The 16,865-nt window shown below is 43.3% G+C and overlaps 1 protein-coding gene across 2 annotated transcripts in view; it reads right to left on the reverse strand.

Annotated features, from left to right (window-relative positions):
* The window catches only part of LAMB1 (laminin subunit beta 1), a 70,130-nt gene that overhangs the window by 33,181 nt on the left and 20,084 nt on the right, over positions 1-16,865 (reverse strand). For both annotated transcript variants that reach the window (XM_064487696.1, XM_031454682.2), the window contains exons 8-13: positions 15,068-15,270; positions 12,700-12,820; positions 11,020-11,208; positions 10,602-10,781; positions 10,355-10,467; positions 8,607-8,686 (exon numbers count right to left, since the gene is read on the reverse strand). In XM_064487696.1, the coding sequence (XP_064343766.1) occupies positions 8,607-8,686; positions 10,355-10,467; positions 10,602-10,781; positions 11,020-11,208; positions 12,700-12,820; positions 15,068-15,270 (886 nt within the window). The remainder of the gene's footprint in view (positions 1-8,606; positions 8,687-10,354; positions 10,468-10,601; positions 10,782-11,019; positions 11,209-12,699; positions 12,821-15,067; positions 15,271-16,865) is intronic.

A 16,865-nucleotide genomic window follows, 5' to 3' on the forward strand; every position in this document is an offset into this window, starting at 1 on the left:
CTGGAAACGAACGAGAGTCGGGTCAGCTGTGCTCACCACGTTCATAAACGAATCCCCTGGATGCAGGTCTGTATTTGCCATTAAGCATTCAATGGGGTGAAATATTCAGGGAGGCTTTTCTTACTTCCTTCAGAAAATAAGTACGTGGGAAAAATACTGCCTCCAAATTAATCCCAAACTTCAAGGTTGAAAGCTCTCTGCGACCTGGTCTTTCAGTTTTAACTCCCTTGCCGCCTCTTTCCTGTGCTCCATCAGCGCCACGCTGGGGGTTTTCTGTAGGTATCACATACATTCTTGCTTTGAGATCTTATCTCTTCCTCCTTATTTCCAACTGCAGCCCCTTTCCTGGGCCTCGGACCCAGATAACCAACTCCCGGAAGGACAGCTCCCAGTCAGCGGTCCCAGAGGCGAACCACAGACCCCAAAGGGCAGGACCCACTCCCTCCCGTGTTCTCTGCTGGGGAGAAGACATCACCGCCCACCGAGTCAACCTGGTCAGAAACCTAGAAGTTATTCCTTAGATTCCTTCTTCACATCCAGTGAGGAACCCAGTTCTGACTTCCCCTCCTGCCATCTTGTGTCTCTCTCCCCTCCTTCCATGGCTGTGCTACGCCCTTCTCTCTCTTGCTCACAGTAAAAGCAGTGACACTCTTCTAATTGATATCTTTATTGCCAGTCTTCCAACTTCCCAACCTAAACAGCCACCTTCCTCCAGAGCTGCCTGAATGACCTTTCTAAGATCCATCAACTTTATCATTTCCAAGGACGATGGCTTTGGGGAGGTGCACCAGGCCTCCCACCACCTGGCTCTCCCTTACCTTTCTAGCCTCCCCTCTCCCCTTTGCCTCTCCAACCACACCCAACTACTTAGTTTCTCCGAGCCCTGGGTTGTTCACGACCCTTTCCCTTTGCTCGTGTGGTTTCTGCAGCCTGGAATGCCCTGCTCTTTTATCTACTCATCAAAGATCCTTCCCATTCTTCTTTTAAGATTCAGCTCACGAGTGGCTCCTGTTGTCATATTTCCTCACCATCACTCCCCATTCCACACAAAGAACCTCCTTCTCCTTCACGCCACCACCTCCTGGCAGGGGAAATGATGTATGTACAACATCTACAGCAAAGCTTATCACCAAGCAGGTGTTCACATCACAGCTGAGGCACCGTGCCTTCAGATCCTACCTGTTTTTTAAAGCTCTGCTCAACTGTCATCCTTTCCACAAAGTCCTGTTTGGTCCCCTCCCTCTTCTATTCTCAAGTGGTGCTTTCTAAGGTCTCCACTGGTCTTTATCTCTACTGTTAAGACAGTTATCACTTTCTCTCTTCCAGCAGAATTACTGACAGAACTACCTCACCCCCTCGGTGGCTGTAAAGTCCCTGAAGCCCTGAACTGTGCTTCAGTCACCTCAGTCGCCCTCCCCCGGGGCCTGGACCAATGCTCTCCATGCAGACACACTCCAACGTTGGCTGAACAGATCAATGTGTGAAGGACAGGCATTTTGAATAAAATAGAAAAAAAGAAAAATAGGAGATTTAATATAAATCACTCTTCTGTTATGACTCATTATTTTAGGTAACAAAGACCTCAGATAAACTATAATGTATTCGTTTTTTTCTCAGCCTGTCTTTTTCCTCAGTATCATGACTCTAAGACAAGGTAAAACTGAACTACACGCACCCATTTTTACTTCATTAAAATCAAGATGTGGTTTGGAACTGTTACTTTAAACCTATTCCCAGAGTTCTTTTTTTTTTTTTTTCTCCTCTCATCCCAAAGTTCATTTTAAACCAAGTACCTAAGGCAAGTTATAACACACAGGAAGTCTGAACACTCAGAGGTTTATTAAAAACACCCCAAACAGCCCTGTCCTGGTCCAGCTGAAGTCTTCTTCCTGTGTGTCACATAAATAGTTTTTATCCTACAGGGATAAGAATACTTAACGTCCCGTCACTGATTCCCCGAGGAGGAAAGCTTGTTCCAATTAGGACCTAGCCCTCTTTTGGCTCAACCCACCAACCAAAGTCATTTTCCCAAATTCACGCAGCAGACATGACATCATACGGACTAAAGAAAATCCTTCTCTCCTCCCCAGCAGATGTCTGGTGAGGGAACAAACGTCCAAAACATGAACCAAGGAAGAAAAGACCCAGATTCTGCCCCCCTGCCATCCATCACAGGAGAGCAAGCAAAGCAGAGTGAGGATGAAGACGGTGGGCAGACTCCTGCTGCCCGCTGACCCGCAGCACAGCTCTAAAGGGGACTGGACTCGTGACAACCTGATCGTGTGAAAGGCATTCCCCTCGCGCCAGCCCCGCCACTCGCACGCCTGGGTCTTCACACTTGAACTGCTGCCATCGGCAGGCATGGCGCCCGTGCAGCGTTTCCCCCCTTTGATGAACTCATTCTTGTGGCTTTCCCTGCCCCTTGCAGACGGCCCTCACGCCTACAGCTCTTAGTTCTTCCTCAGCTGTGCTCCGGTTGGACATTTCCATGGTTTGCCCAGCTGTCACCTCTAATTCATTTTGTCCCCAAGCGTTCATCACCACACACTGACTTCGTATCTTCACCTCTGCTATCTGTCAGCAGATTTAAATTCTTCTGATGTAGGGGAGACGTCATCTTCCCTGTCCCTTATCCTCAATGACACCCACGTGTTATTTCAAGACGTTTCTCAACTCGGCGGTTTCCTCCCGTTGTTGCTGCTACGACCCTGGTCCAGCACATCATCATTCCGTCTCTGTTACTCTAGCCGCCTCCCAAACTGACCTTTCTAGCTTTTCTCTCTCCCCTGCCCAATCCATCCACTTACACTGGCAAACCCATCTTTCCACAGCACCGCCTTCATTACTTTATAAGGACGCACCCCTTATTTCTTCATCAAGTCATGGTGCCTCTGCCCAATTTCCAGCAGCCTCCATGACCCATCCTCTGAAAGCAACTGCTTCTCTTTCTCGTGCCCGCCCCTGGCTTCAGATCAGCCACACTCCTCAGCCTCTTCCACAAATATTTACTGAGCAAATATTGGCCCTGAAAGCTGTTCTTTCAGTGTCAATACTCTCACATTTTAGTCCATTGTCAACTTCCCTCTGAACCAGTCTTTACGTCCTCGTTAAGTCCATTATTTCCAGCTAACTGATATGGAGAACAAAATGGAAGGAAAAAATAGCCCCTGTCCTAAAGAACTCCCCGTCTAATTGGGGAGATAAACAATCGAGCAATTGGCCAAGACACAGCTCAAAATGCAGGAGGTGCCTTTTCAGAGCTAAGTGCAAAGAACTAGGGGTGAGATGAAGACACCATTCATCTGGCTGAGGGGCGCCAGAAAAGGGTGGCCCTGAAGGTTGCAGACAGAGGCTCTGCCAGGCAGGGAAGACGAGAAGACAAGAACAAAGAGGGGGAACAGAGGAACGTGAGCAGAGATGGTCAAGATCAGACCAAGATCTGGTCTGACCTGGACCAAGCCACGTTTGCCCTACTGTGCCTTCACCTGGAAGTTCAAATTCCACCTCCTCCACAGCATGAAGAAAGATTATTCATTATACATTTATCAATTTATTACATAACTGTCATTGTTTTTTCCTGTGTTCATGTAAAAATCCTACTGGATAGAAATGGTACACTTTACAATTTTATATGTTCCTCCCACCAATTTCCCTGTAATTCGATACAGATTCAATTCATCGGCTCAGTCAGGTAGGGTGAGGACGTCCAACACAATAAATCAGGTCCTGGGGCAGGTAGAATAATGGCTCTCACATTATGTGGAGAGGTCCACATCCTCATCCCCGGAGTCTCTGGTGTGTGACCTCACGTGACACAAGGAACTTGGCCGATGTGACTGGAGTTAAGCACCTTGAGAAGGGAGATTATCCTGGCTTATCTAGGTGGGCCTGAGCTGTGCCATGAGAAGTACTGACCCACTGGTGCTGGCTTGGAAGGTCAAAGAAGGAGGCCATGAGTCAAGGAACATACGCAGCCTCCAGAAGCCAGGACAGGCCCTCAGCCGACGGCCAGCAGGAAAATGGGGATGCCACCCGACATCCAAAAGGAACTGAATTCTGCCAACAACTTGAATGAGCAGGGTAGTCTCCCCAGAGCCTTCAGGTACAAACACAGCCCTATTGACATCTTGATTTTAGTCTACTGAGATCGTGTCTGACATCAGAACTGTTAGATAATACGTTTATGTTGTTTCAGGCCACCAAGTCGTGGTAATGTGTCATGGCAATGAGAGACAACTAACACAGGCGCAGTTTTTTTGGTGAAGGCCAAGGGTATCTTTCAAAAACAGATTTCTCATCAATATAGAAATCAGCAACTATTGCAAGGCAGACCATTTCATTTAAACAGTGATGAGCAGGGGAAAATACTGTAAAAACTCAACTTCTCTATTATTAAGAAATTCAGAAAAAGAAAGCCATTAAAGGATAAAAATCATTCCTGGGGGAGGGTACAGCTCAAGTGGTAGAGCGCGTGCTTAGTATGCATGAGGTCCTGGGTTCAATCCCCAGTACTGCCTCTAAAAATAAATAAACCTAATTACTGCCCCCCACCAAGTTTTTTTTTTTTTAAAGCATCGTTTCTAAGGACCACTACTCTGTTCAACATTGACATCTCCATAATTCTGATTACAAGTAAGAGTTGGTTCCACGTTGATGAGCAATCAGCACCATACTTTTTTTTTTTTTTCCAAAGCCTTCCTGCCTCCCCCCAACCTCCCTACAACTGGAATACTTCCTTAAAGGGTAGGAGCTATATTCCAAAATCTCTATGTCCAGCTGCCATAGCAATTAACAAAAGGTTAGATACGCGATAATCATTCAATACGCCGATGAAAATATCTATTAACTTCTGCTCTGGTTTCAAAGTATGATAAATTTCAGTTCCTCATTTACTGAGCACCTACCACAGTGCTGGGGGCACAGAGGGAGACGCAAAAACAGGTGAGACACAATCCCTGTCCAGAGAGACCTTGGAAATACAAACAGCTACAACAGAGCAGAATCGAGCAGAAGCAGGACGGACAGAGATACAGAAGTGACGTGTTGTTGTGAATGTGTTTTCACATCAAGGGAGGGTTGGGGACTTCAGTCTGGGAAGGAGAATTCTTCAAAAAAGTGATGGGCTTCAAACCAGACATCAAAGTCCTAAATTTAATTGATGAAATGATTTTAAAGGATGCTGCAAAGTTGTTTATATTTTTCAATGGTTTTAAACATTGGCAAGCAGCATTTTCCTTAGCAACCACTCTTACTTATTCATGAAAGCAGGTTATCTACTGGGCAAAACTTCATTAACCTGGCTTGAGTCATGTTACTTAAATCAATTAAGTCTTACTTTAAAATATTCGCAAGTTCAGATTAGCTGTCAACATAATAGACATGGATTACTAAACTTTTATTGTTCTACCAAAACCCGTTCGGCTCATTAAACGAAACATTTTCCACTTCGTGATTTTACACTTCATCTGTCCCTGGCCAAAGCAACTTAACTAAGGAGTGTTTGGGACTGATTTCGAGATTGCCTCTCCCAAGGCAATGGGAGTGCATATTTAGTTTTTATATCGTAAAAATCTTTTGTTTCTCAAATTCTTTTACTCTATCAACATTTATTCAACAAGTGGCCAAGGCAAAGCAAAGTAATATTATCAGGTGGGAGATATTCACAAGTGTTCGCAAGAAATCATTCAGTAAGTGAATTCTGAGTATCTGCCATGCACCCAGCGTTCTAGTGGAATCGGTACTTCAGAAGACAGGACCTCTATCACCCCTTTGGGACTCTCACGTAAAGTCCTCGTGGGGAAAAACAGCCTTGAAAAGGATCCCTGCCAAACACTGTGGAGTCACAAGACTAGAGGCATCTTTAAAGCTTCTTTTTTTCCCCTCCCATCCATGATGCCAAAAGGTAAGGCATCTCATCAATCATGCTAGAAAGATAACGACCCACTTTAAAATCTTCACTAAAATGTTCTGCTTCATAAACTCTCTTGATTAGCACATTCTGGTTTTTACACATGTTTGCAGGAGAGATGAGGGGGCAGGCTGGGGGCTGTGCGTGGGTGGATTTAGGGACAGGAAGCATGTGTGAGAAAGAGAGAGAAAGAGGGAGGGAGTGTAAGTGACAGAAACCGTTGAGGATCAAGGAACACAGGACATTCCCGAGTTTAGGACATAATTTGGAGAGTTACATATGCCGCTTTCTGCTAATCAAGAAGGATTTTTGGAGGGATGACAGCTTGGAATTGATGAATCAATTACTAAAGGAGTCAGCATGTGTTCTGGGAATCACGATGGAAAGTCTCAGACATGATTCCATAAGCGGATAGCAGTTGGTCTTCCTTCCCATTTTTATGGGATTATCCTCGCTCCCTCCCCTTCGGAGGTTTTCTAAGAACAGAAATTCACCCTGGAGTTTCAGAGGCCACGTGCTGTACTGCATTTCCCGCACTATCTTGAATAGAACAAACCCAAATCCAGAGGCCAAAGAGAACATGTTCTTGCTGCCTAAACTCTTATTCCCTCCCAAGCAGACTACCACAGCGCTGGGAAATCATTCTCATAAGAGTCAGTTTTCACGCACATGAAGCTTGCTCAAGGAACCCAGCGTGCTCTCTCTGGCCACAAGGAAACATCTGCCTGTCCTCCCAACAGTCACTTACACTCTTTTGACCAGATGTTCTGAATCTGATCCAGTAACAGAGTCTCAAATCCTCTTTGACTCAAAGGTGATTCATCAAACTCCCACACATTTAACATCTTGCCAAAATGTGTATTTTGATCATTTTTGTGAGAGCTTCACATCTCATCTATTCAAGGAATACCAACATTTTCAAGTAACTAAAATTATCATAGGTAATTTTCATGAATGTGCTTGGAAGCTGGAAAAAATAAAGTCATGAAGGAGGAAATGAAAAAATTCTTTACACACATCAAAACGGGACTTCATTTTCTATCTGTTGGATTGGTAGGAAATAAAATGTCTGATGATACCAACTGCTGGTGGGGACAAGGGAAAAGGGGCTTTGTAATAGTCAGGAGGCAAACAGATGAGCACCATCTGTCTGGAGGACAATCTGATGTCCTCTAGTAAAATAGAAAATGCACATGCACTTTCAATGAGGAGTTCCACCATGGAGAGCCTAATCTGGGGATATGTCTGCAAACATTCATCAAGATACATCTGCGAGAATAGCCAAGACATGGAAGCAACCTAAATGTTCATTGACAGACGACTGGATAAAGAAGTTGTGGCTTATTTATATAATGGAATACTACTAAGCCATAAAAAAGAATAAAATAATGCCATTTGCAGTAACATGGATGGACCTGGAGACTGTCATTCTGAGTGAAGTCAGACAGATGAAGAAAAATACCATATGATATCACTTATATGTGGAATCTAAAAAAAGAAAAAAGACAGTAATGAACTTATCTACAAAACTCAAACTCAGAGACCTAGTAAACAAATTTGTTACCAGTGGGGGGAAGGGGGTGGGAAGGGATAAATTTGGGAGTTTGAGATTTGCGAATATTAACTACTATATATAAAAATAGATAAACAGCAAATTTTTTCTGTATAGCACAGGGAACTATATTCAATATCTTGTAATAATCTTTAATGAAAAAGAATATGAAGATGAATATATGTACATATATGCATGACTAGGACGTTGTGCTGTACACCAGCAATTGACACATTGTAACTGATTATACTTCAATAAAAAAAGATGTATCTGCAGGATATTCACTGCAATATTTTTAAAAAGCAAAAAACAAAAAGGAATTAATCATGTCACTTTCACATGATGGAATACAAAAAAAAAGAGCTAGATGAATACATGTTGATATGAAAAAAGATCTCCAAATTAAAAAAAGTTGCAGCTTACTAGCCATACACATATCACTTTGATTTATTAAAAAAATGTCCCTAAAAAATCTAAGTAAGAAATCACGGATTATTTTTCTTTCTTTCTACCTACATGCTAAAAAAAACAAAACCTAACCTGTTATTTAAAAAGAAATGAGGAGGGGGCGGGTATAGCTCAGTGGTAGAGTGCATGCCTAGCATGCATGAGGTCCTGGGTTCAATTCCCAGTACCTCTACTAAATAAATAAATCTAATTACCTCCCTTCATCAGAAAAATTAAAAAAAAAATAAAAGAAATGAGAGGAAAGAAACTAATTTTTTCCCAGTATTCGGAGCACTATTATTAATTTCTAGAGAGACACAAGAAACGTTCAACAGCAGCAATTGACGGCAGTGGAACTGGGTGAGAAAAAAGGGCACAATGCCTGTCTGAACTGTTTGAATTCTGTTTTAAAACCATGAGCATACATAGTTTCCATAACTTAAAAAATACTGAAAAGTAAAATATGAAACAAATTAACACGATTAAAAACCAAGAAACAAACATCCAAGGGAAGGCTTCAGAGCTAACTCATAATGAAGAAGTCTGAGAATCTTAAGAGCACAGGTCAAAGTCATTATCAGGCATTCAAACCAAGGTGAATGCACCCTGCTTATTACCCTGAGCGTCCTGCTCGTCCTAGAGGTCACGAGGACTCTGTGAGGTGACGGGGTCCAAGAGTGTCCGCGCAGCTCCACTCACCTATTGTTTAAGGCTCCCCCAAGGTCACAGTCACAAGGTCGACATCCATCCAAATCGTTGCTTAAGCCCCAGTGCTCTGGCTGCAGAACAAAAGATTAAATGTCTAAAGGGGGGGTTCCTGTAATTACACAACAGACTCAGCAAGAGACAAGTCGCGGCGTGTTTTGGGTGTTCCAAACGTTCATCTGCACCATGAAAGCAGAAAGCCTACAAAAGGCACGAGGATGAGTATTCCAGAATGCGGAACCCAAGCTGCAGGTCGCTGGGGTCAGAGGCGGTTGCGTATTGACGAGCCCAGATCAGAGTAGTTTCCTTGCCCTGCAAATAGCCTTCACCCAAGAATTAATATGAGCTAGCAGCAAACATGCCACTTTTCCTTAGAACTATGCTGGCAGTGAGAGTTTTGGCAAATATTTGGCAGGACTTAGTGTTTTCCCTAAGTCGTAAACTCCGTGAAAGCTCTCCAAGGATTTGTCCACATAGAAACACAGACTAATGCAAGGGCTGTTTGCACAGCTCAAAGCTGAGGGGATTGCTGAGCTCCAAGACCACTGGAGATGGAAATAAAAAGAAATGGCACAGAATTGACAAATGGCACACCTCAACAACTTCCCTAAGTATTTTCCCTAATGAGCAGATAAAAAACCAGGCTTGCCAACTGAAATCAGACTTCCAGAAATTTACTTTAAGAATCAGCATAAATGTAAATATACCTATTTACTGGTCATCAACATAATGTGCGGTTGGTGGACCCCCCCCTCCAAATTATGAAAGGAATTACAAGAATGTTATAAAAGATACAGAAAATATTTTTTTAATTACTCTCATTACTCCATCCAGAATCACTATAGTGAACTTTTTGGTCTGTTTCCTTCCAGAGTTTGTTTTTCTTGATCAATTCTTTTTCCCCTACATAATCAAGATACTACTCACATCCTGTGATTTTTTTTCACCCCAGCATAAGCATTTCCTCATGTTACCGTCATTTTCAATGGCAACCAAATATCACATTGTATAGAAGCCCCCAAACGTAACTATTTTCCCCACTGTTGCTTCCAAGTTTTTTTTGCTATGAATTATAAAAGATGGAACAAGCCTTCTGGTGAATACACCTTTGTCCAATTTTCTCATTATTTCATTAGGATAGATTCCCAGAAGTGGGATGACTGGGTCAAAGGCTACACACACGTCTCCAGGCTCCTGACACCTGTCTCCAAATGCTTTCTGCAAAGTCTAACCCGGTCTGTGTTTCCATCAGAAGCACATGAGTACCGGCCCCTTGCTGTGTCCTCACTTCATTGCCGGCATTTCCAGTTTTATTGCAGTTTATTGTTTTTCTAATTACTTTTTTTTTTTATGGGGGGGAGGTAATTAGGTTTATTTGTTTATTTATCTTTAATGCAGGTACTGGGGATTGAACCCAGGACCTCGTGCTTGCTAAGCATGTGTTCTACCACTGAGCTATATCCTCTCCTTCCGGCATTCCCAGTTTTAAAAACTTTTTGTTAGTTTTGCCTGTAAAAATGGCACTTCACTGTGGTTTCGTTTTATAGTTCCAACAGTGATGGTGAATATCTTGTCAAAATTATTCATTAGTAATTCCTCTTTTGTGAACTATCTGCTCGTGGCTTTTCATATTTACCTAAAAGGGTGATGTTTTGTAGAACCTAACAACAGTGAGGATCATTCTCTATCGGAACACGTCATATGCACAAACTTCCCATCGCATGTAGTTAGGATTTACCTACCAGACACTGGTCACAATGCTGTCCTGTCACCAGACGCTTACAGTAGCAGTAACCCGTCTCAGAATCACAAGGACTCCCACCAGGAATCGTTCCCAGAGGATTGCAGGCACAAGCTTTATCAAAAAGATGGAAAGAAGTAAAGAAGCATGAACCACGTCAGTCCAAAGCAGTAGACTGGATGAAGAATTGCAAAGATGCAAATTACATACCTAGGACACTCTCCAACTTTTCAAACAAATGTACTTACATTTACAGCCAAATGGATCTTCAGCACTTAAACCATAGAAGCCTTCTTTGCAAAAGTCACAATGTTCTCCTTCCACGTGTAATTTACACCGACACTGACCAGCAATGAGACCGGCAGAAAAATCCGTGTAACTGTCACAGATCCCCCCATTCTGAGAACCGGCTGGGTCACAGGTACATTCTAAGAATGAGAAGTGTCAGGTCACACAATGTGTTGAGAAATATGTGTGTTCCCTCCATCCCTCCCAATGTCACCAAAATAGTCTAAAAAAGGCTGGATTAACAGGTAAATTCTACCCCTAGCCTCTTAGATAGCAGCAAAAATCATGCTGGGTCTGAGTCCTGAGAGAAAGACTATTCAATATTCACGTTGAAAGGTGACCTAAATAGTTCCCTCCTCGGGACTGTCTCCTACGTACGTTCGCAGAGATTAGGGTCACGGATGTCTCTCTCCGGATGCTGGTAGTAAAACGGTTTGCACTGCTCACAGTTGCGCCCCATGGTGTTGTGCTGACAGTCATCACACACCCCTCCGCTGACATTTCCGGTGGCCAAGTACACTGCCATGTCAAAGTGGCATGAGCTGGAATGCTCGTTGCAGTTACACTCTGCGTGACAAGACTCGTGTCAGGAAAAGCCTTTTAAATCCACTTTCAAGAAAGCATGGGGTCGATAGGAAGGAAGCTCATTTTGGAAACTGGGGACAAAGTTCAGGCAACAGGGCAATTAACAAGAAGGTGCTGGTGGTGAAAAGGTCACGTCTGCTTATGCCGTGAGTTTAAATCTTAAATCATGCTGGAAACCTTTATGTGTAGCCTTTATGAAATAACCTCAATAATTTGCCTTTTTTTGTAAGAGAATGGGCTGTGAAAAGTTGGAAATCTTTGGGGAAAGTCCCCTTGGAGGCGTATCGACGGGAAGACTGCGTTGCATGGAGGATGCAGCTGGGTCATGCTCAAGGAGGGGCGGGAATGCATCGCTCTAGAAGATTTTCTAGGCAATACGTTCATTCCTGGGGGAGCCTGTTTGGGCTGCCAGCTTCAAGGAGCAGGGAACGAAGTCCAGATTCCCTACCTCCCTCTTCCCACCACATCAGGCCAGGCTCTGTTAAGCAGACCTTAAGAGCCCTCTAGCTGGCCATCTGGGTCCAGTCTGTCCCTCCTCTAGCAATTAATTCCTCTTGTCTTCTCACAATGAAGCTTAACTCAAATTGGTCCTCCCAGGGCTCTACACGCTAGCCTCATCTGTCTCCCCTTTGCACCACAACATCCCGTAGAGAGGGACTGTCTCATCACGACATCCCCTTGGTGCTCAGCAGAGTACTGCCCTAGGTATGCTGGCTGAATAAAACCCCCGGGATCACTTCCCAGCACAGACTCTGGTGTCATGAGAGTGTCCTTGGAGCCTTGTGTTTTGTGTTCTCCTTATCTGAACTCCCTCCCACTTCCTGCTGCTTTCTTCTCTTTACCTAAACAATTGGAACTATTTGGTAAGGGCCAGCTGGTTGGACTTACTAACAAAACCTTGGCCAGTCCAGCCCTCACTGGTTTCTGAGCTCCCAGAACAGTCCTTCTCAGCAGGGGCAGAGGCAGGCACACCTCAAAGGTGGGAGATGATATCAGAGGCGCTGTGTGCGGTGGGGAGGGTGGTGGTGCTCCAAACTACCCCTCTGCCCAGAGCACACCCTGGGATGGATGGGTGGAGGGATGGACGGAAGGATGCACAGGCTACAGCTGGGCTGGCATAGAAAAAAGGCTGAAAACTATTCTGTCTCTCCTAGACCTCACTGATCTACCATGCCATCATCTTCACTCACTTTTCTCTCACAATCATCTTGCCTTAAAAACAAGCACAATGCCAGGACCCACATCTCCATCTTCTCCCAAATCTACGAAACACATAGCTATTGCTCAATGAATACCAATCGAGTCGGTTAATTGAGTGGTCAGTGACTTCCTAAGAGTATCAGGGGGAGGCTGGGAGAAGTGTAGGGACTTCTCTTCCTTTTGCAAAATAGTGTACTATGACAGCACCTCTCCTCAGAGAGTGGCTACTGGAGTCTGAACTGATTCAAAAACGTCCCTCTGCCCGAGACTTACTTTTACAGGCATTGCTGTTCCGACCTTCAGCGGGTCTCCAAGGTAAATCATGGTAGAAATCCATGCACAGCTCACAGTTTAAGCCCTTGGTATTATGCCTGCACATGCAGTGTCCATGAACCTTGAAAGTTACAAAAACAGGAAAGAGCAAAGTAAGAGATATACTAATGGCCAGACTTTTTCCAGAATCAATGGAAGATATAAACCCCTCTTTTTGTGCTGATTCTAATTGGTAGCTCACCATGAGGGTTTTTTGGGGGGAGGGGAGGTAATGAGGTTTATGTATGTATTTTTTTAATGGAGGTACTGGGGATTGAACCCAGGACCTCGTTCATGCTAAGCACGCACTCTACCACTGAGCTCTACCCGCCTCCCCCGTTTTTTGTTTTCATTTTGTCCCTTTCCCCAGTGGGTCCTTCTGTCCTACTGATGGCTTTAACTCCCATCTCTAGGAATAGTTCCTATCATATAATGGATACTCAATAGATATTTTACTGAAATATCAATGGAAAGAACAGATGAACAAAATCAGTCACTTAAGAATTTTTTTAAAAACTAGTTATTTAAGGGTTTAAAAATATCTATTACAGTAAAAATCAAAAAAAGTTATAACAGGGAACTAAGTGTGCAGAGACCACGTGGGAACCAACTCACATTACTGTCACTTTTCTTACTGTCCTACACAAAAGAAAGGTACGTGTGCTTGCTCTGGTTTTTGACTTCAGGCATAGCCCTTAAAAATTATTTTTTCAACCCACAATGAGATTTTAATAATTAATCATTTACCGTATTGACATTTTCTCTCCCTTAATGGAAAGAAATATAAATTCTCAGAAAAAGATACAGATGATTTTGCTTTAGGAAGGGCCCACGCTGGGCTCGTCTGCATTGCCCCCGACACACTTAAGCCCCAGGGGCACTTAAATGAGAAATAAATTCTTTTGCTCTGGCAAATATTCACCTACACGAGGCCCTCACCTTAATGCTAGTTTCTACAGAATGGAATTCACAAACAGGACAGACTGGTCCACCTGGACCCATCTTGACAGGACTGCAGTTAACAGGAGCCTAAAATCCTCTCATTACAAGGTGGTTTTACAAAGACTGAGCCCATCCCAAAGCACATACCAAGGGATGGAACAGACAAAATAAAGTACTGCGAGACGCAGACTAGTGACATGACTACAGGAGGTTAGCTACACACTGAATTTATGACACTGGGAATTAAATATAATCTACCCAGCATTCTCTGGATGATAGAGCAAAAAGATCGTAAGGCTACATTCATTCTCCCTTTAGGCTCGGGTAAAAATTCAACTTTATCTGTGCAATCAATGTTCTCGCTGGAGTATACGGAAGGCAGAAGTTTTAGGCAGCTGAATACACTCAATTCCACACCTTTCCCTTCTTAGATGAAGACTAATAATCTTTGAAAAGGCAAACAGCAACTGCACAAGACACACCTTTCATCAAAAAGGGAGGCTCAGGGGAGGGTACAGCTCAGTGGTACAGTGAGTGCTTAGCATGCATGAGGTGCTGGGTTCTATCCCCAGTGCCTGTTAATAAAAATAAATAGACCTAATTATCATCCACACTAAAAAATAAAAATAAGATTTTTAAAATTACCTCCCCCCAAAAAAGAATTTTTTTAAAAACAAGCGAGGCCCACAGTCCAACGGAGACCCAGGTTCAGAGTCAGAAGAGGAAGATTTGAATTTCCATTGCCATGTACTTACTTACGGCCCTCTGGCAAATTACTTAATTCCTTGTCTCTTCTAACAAGAATTATCAATTCACTTAGAAATTGGCAAAATATCCTAACTTTGTCCACTTTGCAAATCATCCAAACCCCCAACTTTTAAAAGTACTCAATTTGAAAACACTGCATAAAAGTGGGAAAAGAATGAAACTCGAAGATTCCAAGAAACAAAAGTCCGTTTGATCCCTAAACGGTATCCCGTGGTTCTAGGTTCAAATTTCCAGGGTCTTTAAGCTGGGATCAATTTATGCCTTCCAGCATCAAGACTGGAATGCTTGTGGTTTTTAATGTTCTCTCAAGTAAAGGAAGATGTGATTGTTATTTAGAAAACTTTGTAATCCTCGCTGACTAAAATATTTACTGCAGCAACAATCTTTAAAAATTAACTCGGTGTCTATGAAATGAGCAGTCCTGACATCCTCCCGGTCCAAGAAAGTCAGCAAAGAGAAAAACGCAAAACCAACCACCAGAACGGCACGAAGGGTGAAAGCAGATGTCTGGGAAAATAAAACCCCAAATAAACAAGGCTGAAGGTAAGACAAGCTCCGATCTGCTCTTTAGGATCCCCTGGACGAGAAGAAAGCCGCCTGGAGCGTGCGCTGGGCTTACCATTCCTTCCACGTCTTCACTGAAGCCATCCACGGGGGCACACTCGCTGGCGTGGCCGTAGCAGAAGCAATTCCCTCGAACCACCATATCGTAAACCGCGTAATAGTACTTTTCTCTGATTTCCATTCTGGAATCCAAAAGGTTATCTCCCAAAGTATGCAGTTTCACAAACTTGATTCTCAAGTTGGTGATTTTTAAGAGATCTACGAAAGCCACCAAGGAGACGACAAGTTTGATCAAACAAGCAAGACTTCTTCTGCGATTAGACATCTTTTATAGAAAAGGCGTCATGAATAAAAATGGCTTAAGTGAAGTTTACTCCCCTTGCATGACCTAGATGCACAGAACAGTCAAGTTGAACATAATGTGACAGTTTCTGGAAGAAAAAGTTTACTCCCTTCTTATCAGTTTAACATCTGTCCTGAGATGGATTTGTCTGCAGACTGATGTTTCAGGAAGAAGTGTGAAAGCGGAGAAATTTAAGAAGGCAGCTGCGTGATTGCCAGAACCCACCGGCACAGAGTCATCGCAACTATTGCAACACCATCTGGTTCCCATGGCAATTAGCGTTAGTCTCAAAATCAGAAGATTCCATCCAGGTGGGACAAAGTTGATCAAAATCCTCCAATTCTCATTATTATTGTAAGATAGTTAGAAACACTTTGGTGTCCATTTTTGGACAGGAAAATACTGTCTGAAATTTCCCCCCACGTAGATGAAATCCAAGTTACTAAAATAGATTCAACACTGTGGATCAATCAATCCAGGATGGACTATCCTAACCAAGTTTCTAGGCAGCATTACAATCTACAATTCTCTTGTCCTAGTTTTACAAAATAATTTACAATATAATACAGTGGTGAAAGGATAGAGAAGCTTAGTATTGGGATGTTGGGGCAAATGACTTTTTCCTAAATAGAAATTACTTGGAGACCACGTTCTCTTATTTTATCTCTTCTTCTTTCTCCTGCCTCTATAGGCCTAAGCTCATTACAGAAGGCTGGGCCATCAGTGAATTCCTCCAGTTACCTGATAAACCAGGAGTCATTCAACCTTCTCCACCAGTGTGTTCATTAATTGCTAAGTTGCTCTTGCCGAAGAGGGCCCCCAAAGATGGATGAGTCCACTTGCCCTAAGCTTCTAAGCTTTACTTGCATTTCTGCAGATGACTTCCTCTCAGTTACAACACAGGACAACAGGGCATTGGCCCAATGCATCGGATAATTTCAAAGCCCAGAGACAACTTTCAAGACTTATAATGTATGCAGAGCTTACAATGAAGATGACCGAAACAGCTGTGGGTTGAAAGACAAAGTCCATGAGTCCATGCATGATACTTAGGCTCTTTGTAAAAAATCCAGAGCTAAACAGAGACCCCGTGGTCCTGCTTAGCTGAATGGAATTTATGAAGGCCAACATTTTCGCCTGCACAAACGCTCCCGCACAGCGTGAGCACAAGCGCCCATTGACATGAGGCCAGACAACAAACTTGAAGAGCAGCTGGAGTATTTAGAAGCCCTCGAGCTGATCTTTGTGGAAGCCCTCAGAAGAGCAAATACGCTCCCCCCACTCTCTCCTGCCATATTTAACAACAACGAAGCCTCGTATTGCCTGCTCTTCTAAGAGGCACAATCACCTTTGAAGTGAGTCTCAGAAGTCAAAACAGCACGGACAACTGAAGAGGTATTGTCCCCTTGATTGCAAAGGACATTCAAAGCACTATCAGTTAAAGTGGGTGCTTTAATATAGAAATAGATAACTGGGACTTCAAAATTTGTAGATACTGACAGGCATATGC

This window comes from Camelus dromedarius, chromosome 7 (assembly GCF_036321535.1).
Source record: "Camelus dromedarius isolate mCamDro1 chromosome 7, mCamDro1.pat, whole genome shotgun sequence".
In the NCBI taxonomy this organism is placed as follows: Eukaryota; Metazoa; Chordata; class Mammalia; order Artiodactyla; family Camelidae; genus Camelus; species Camelus dromedarius.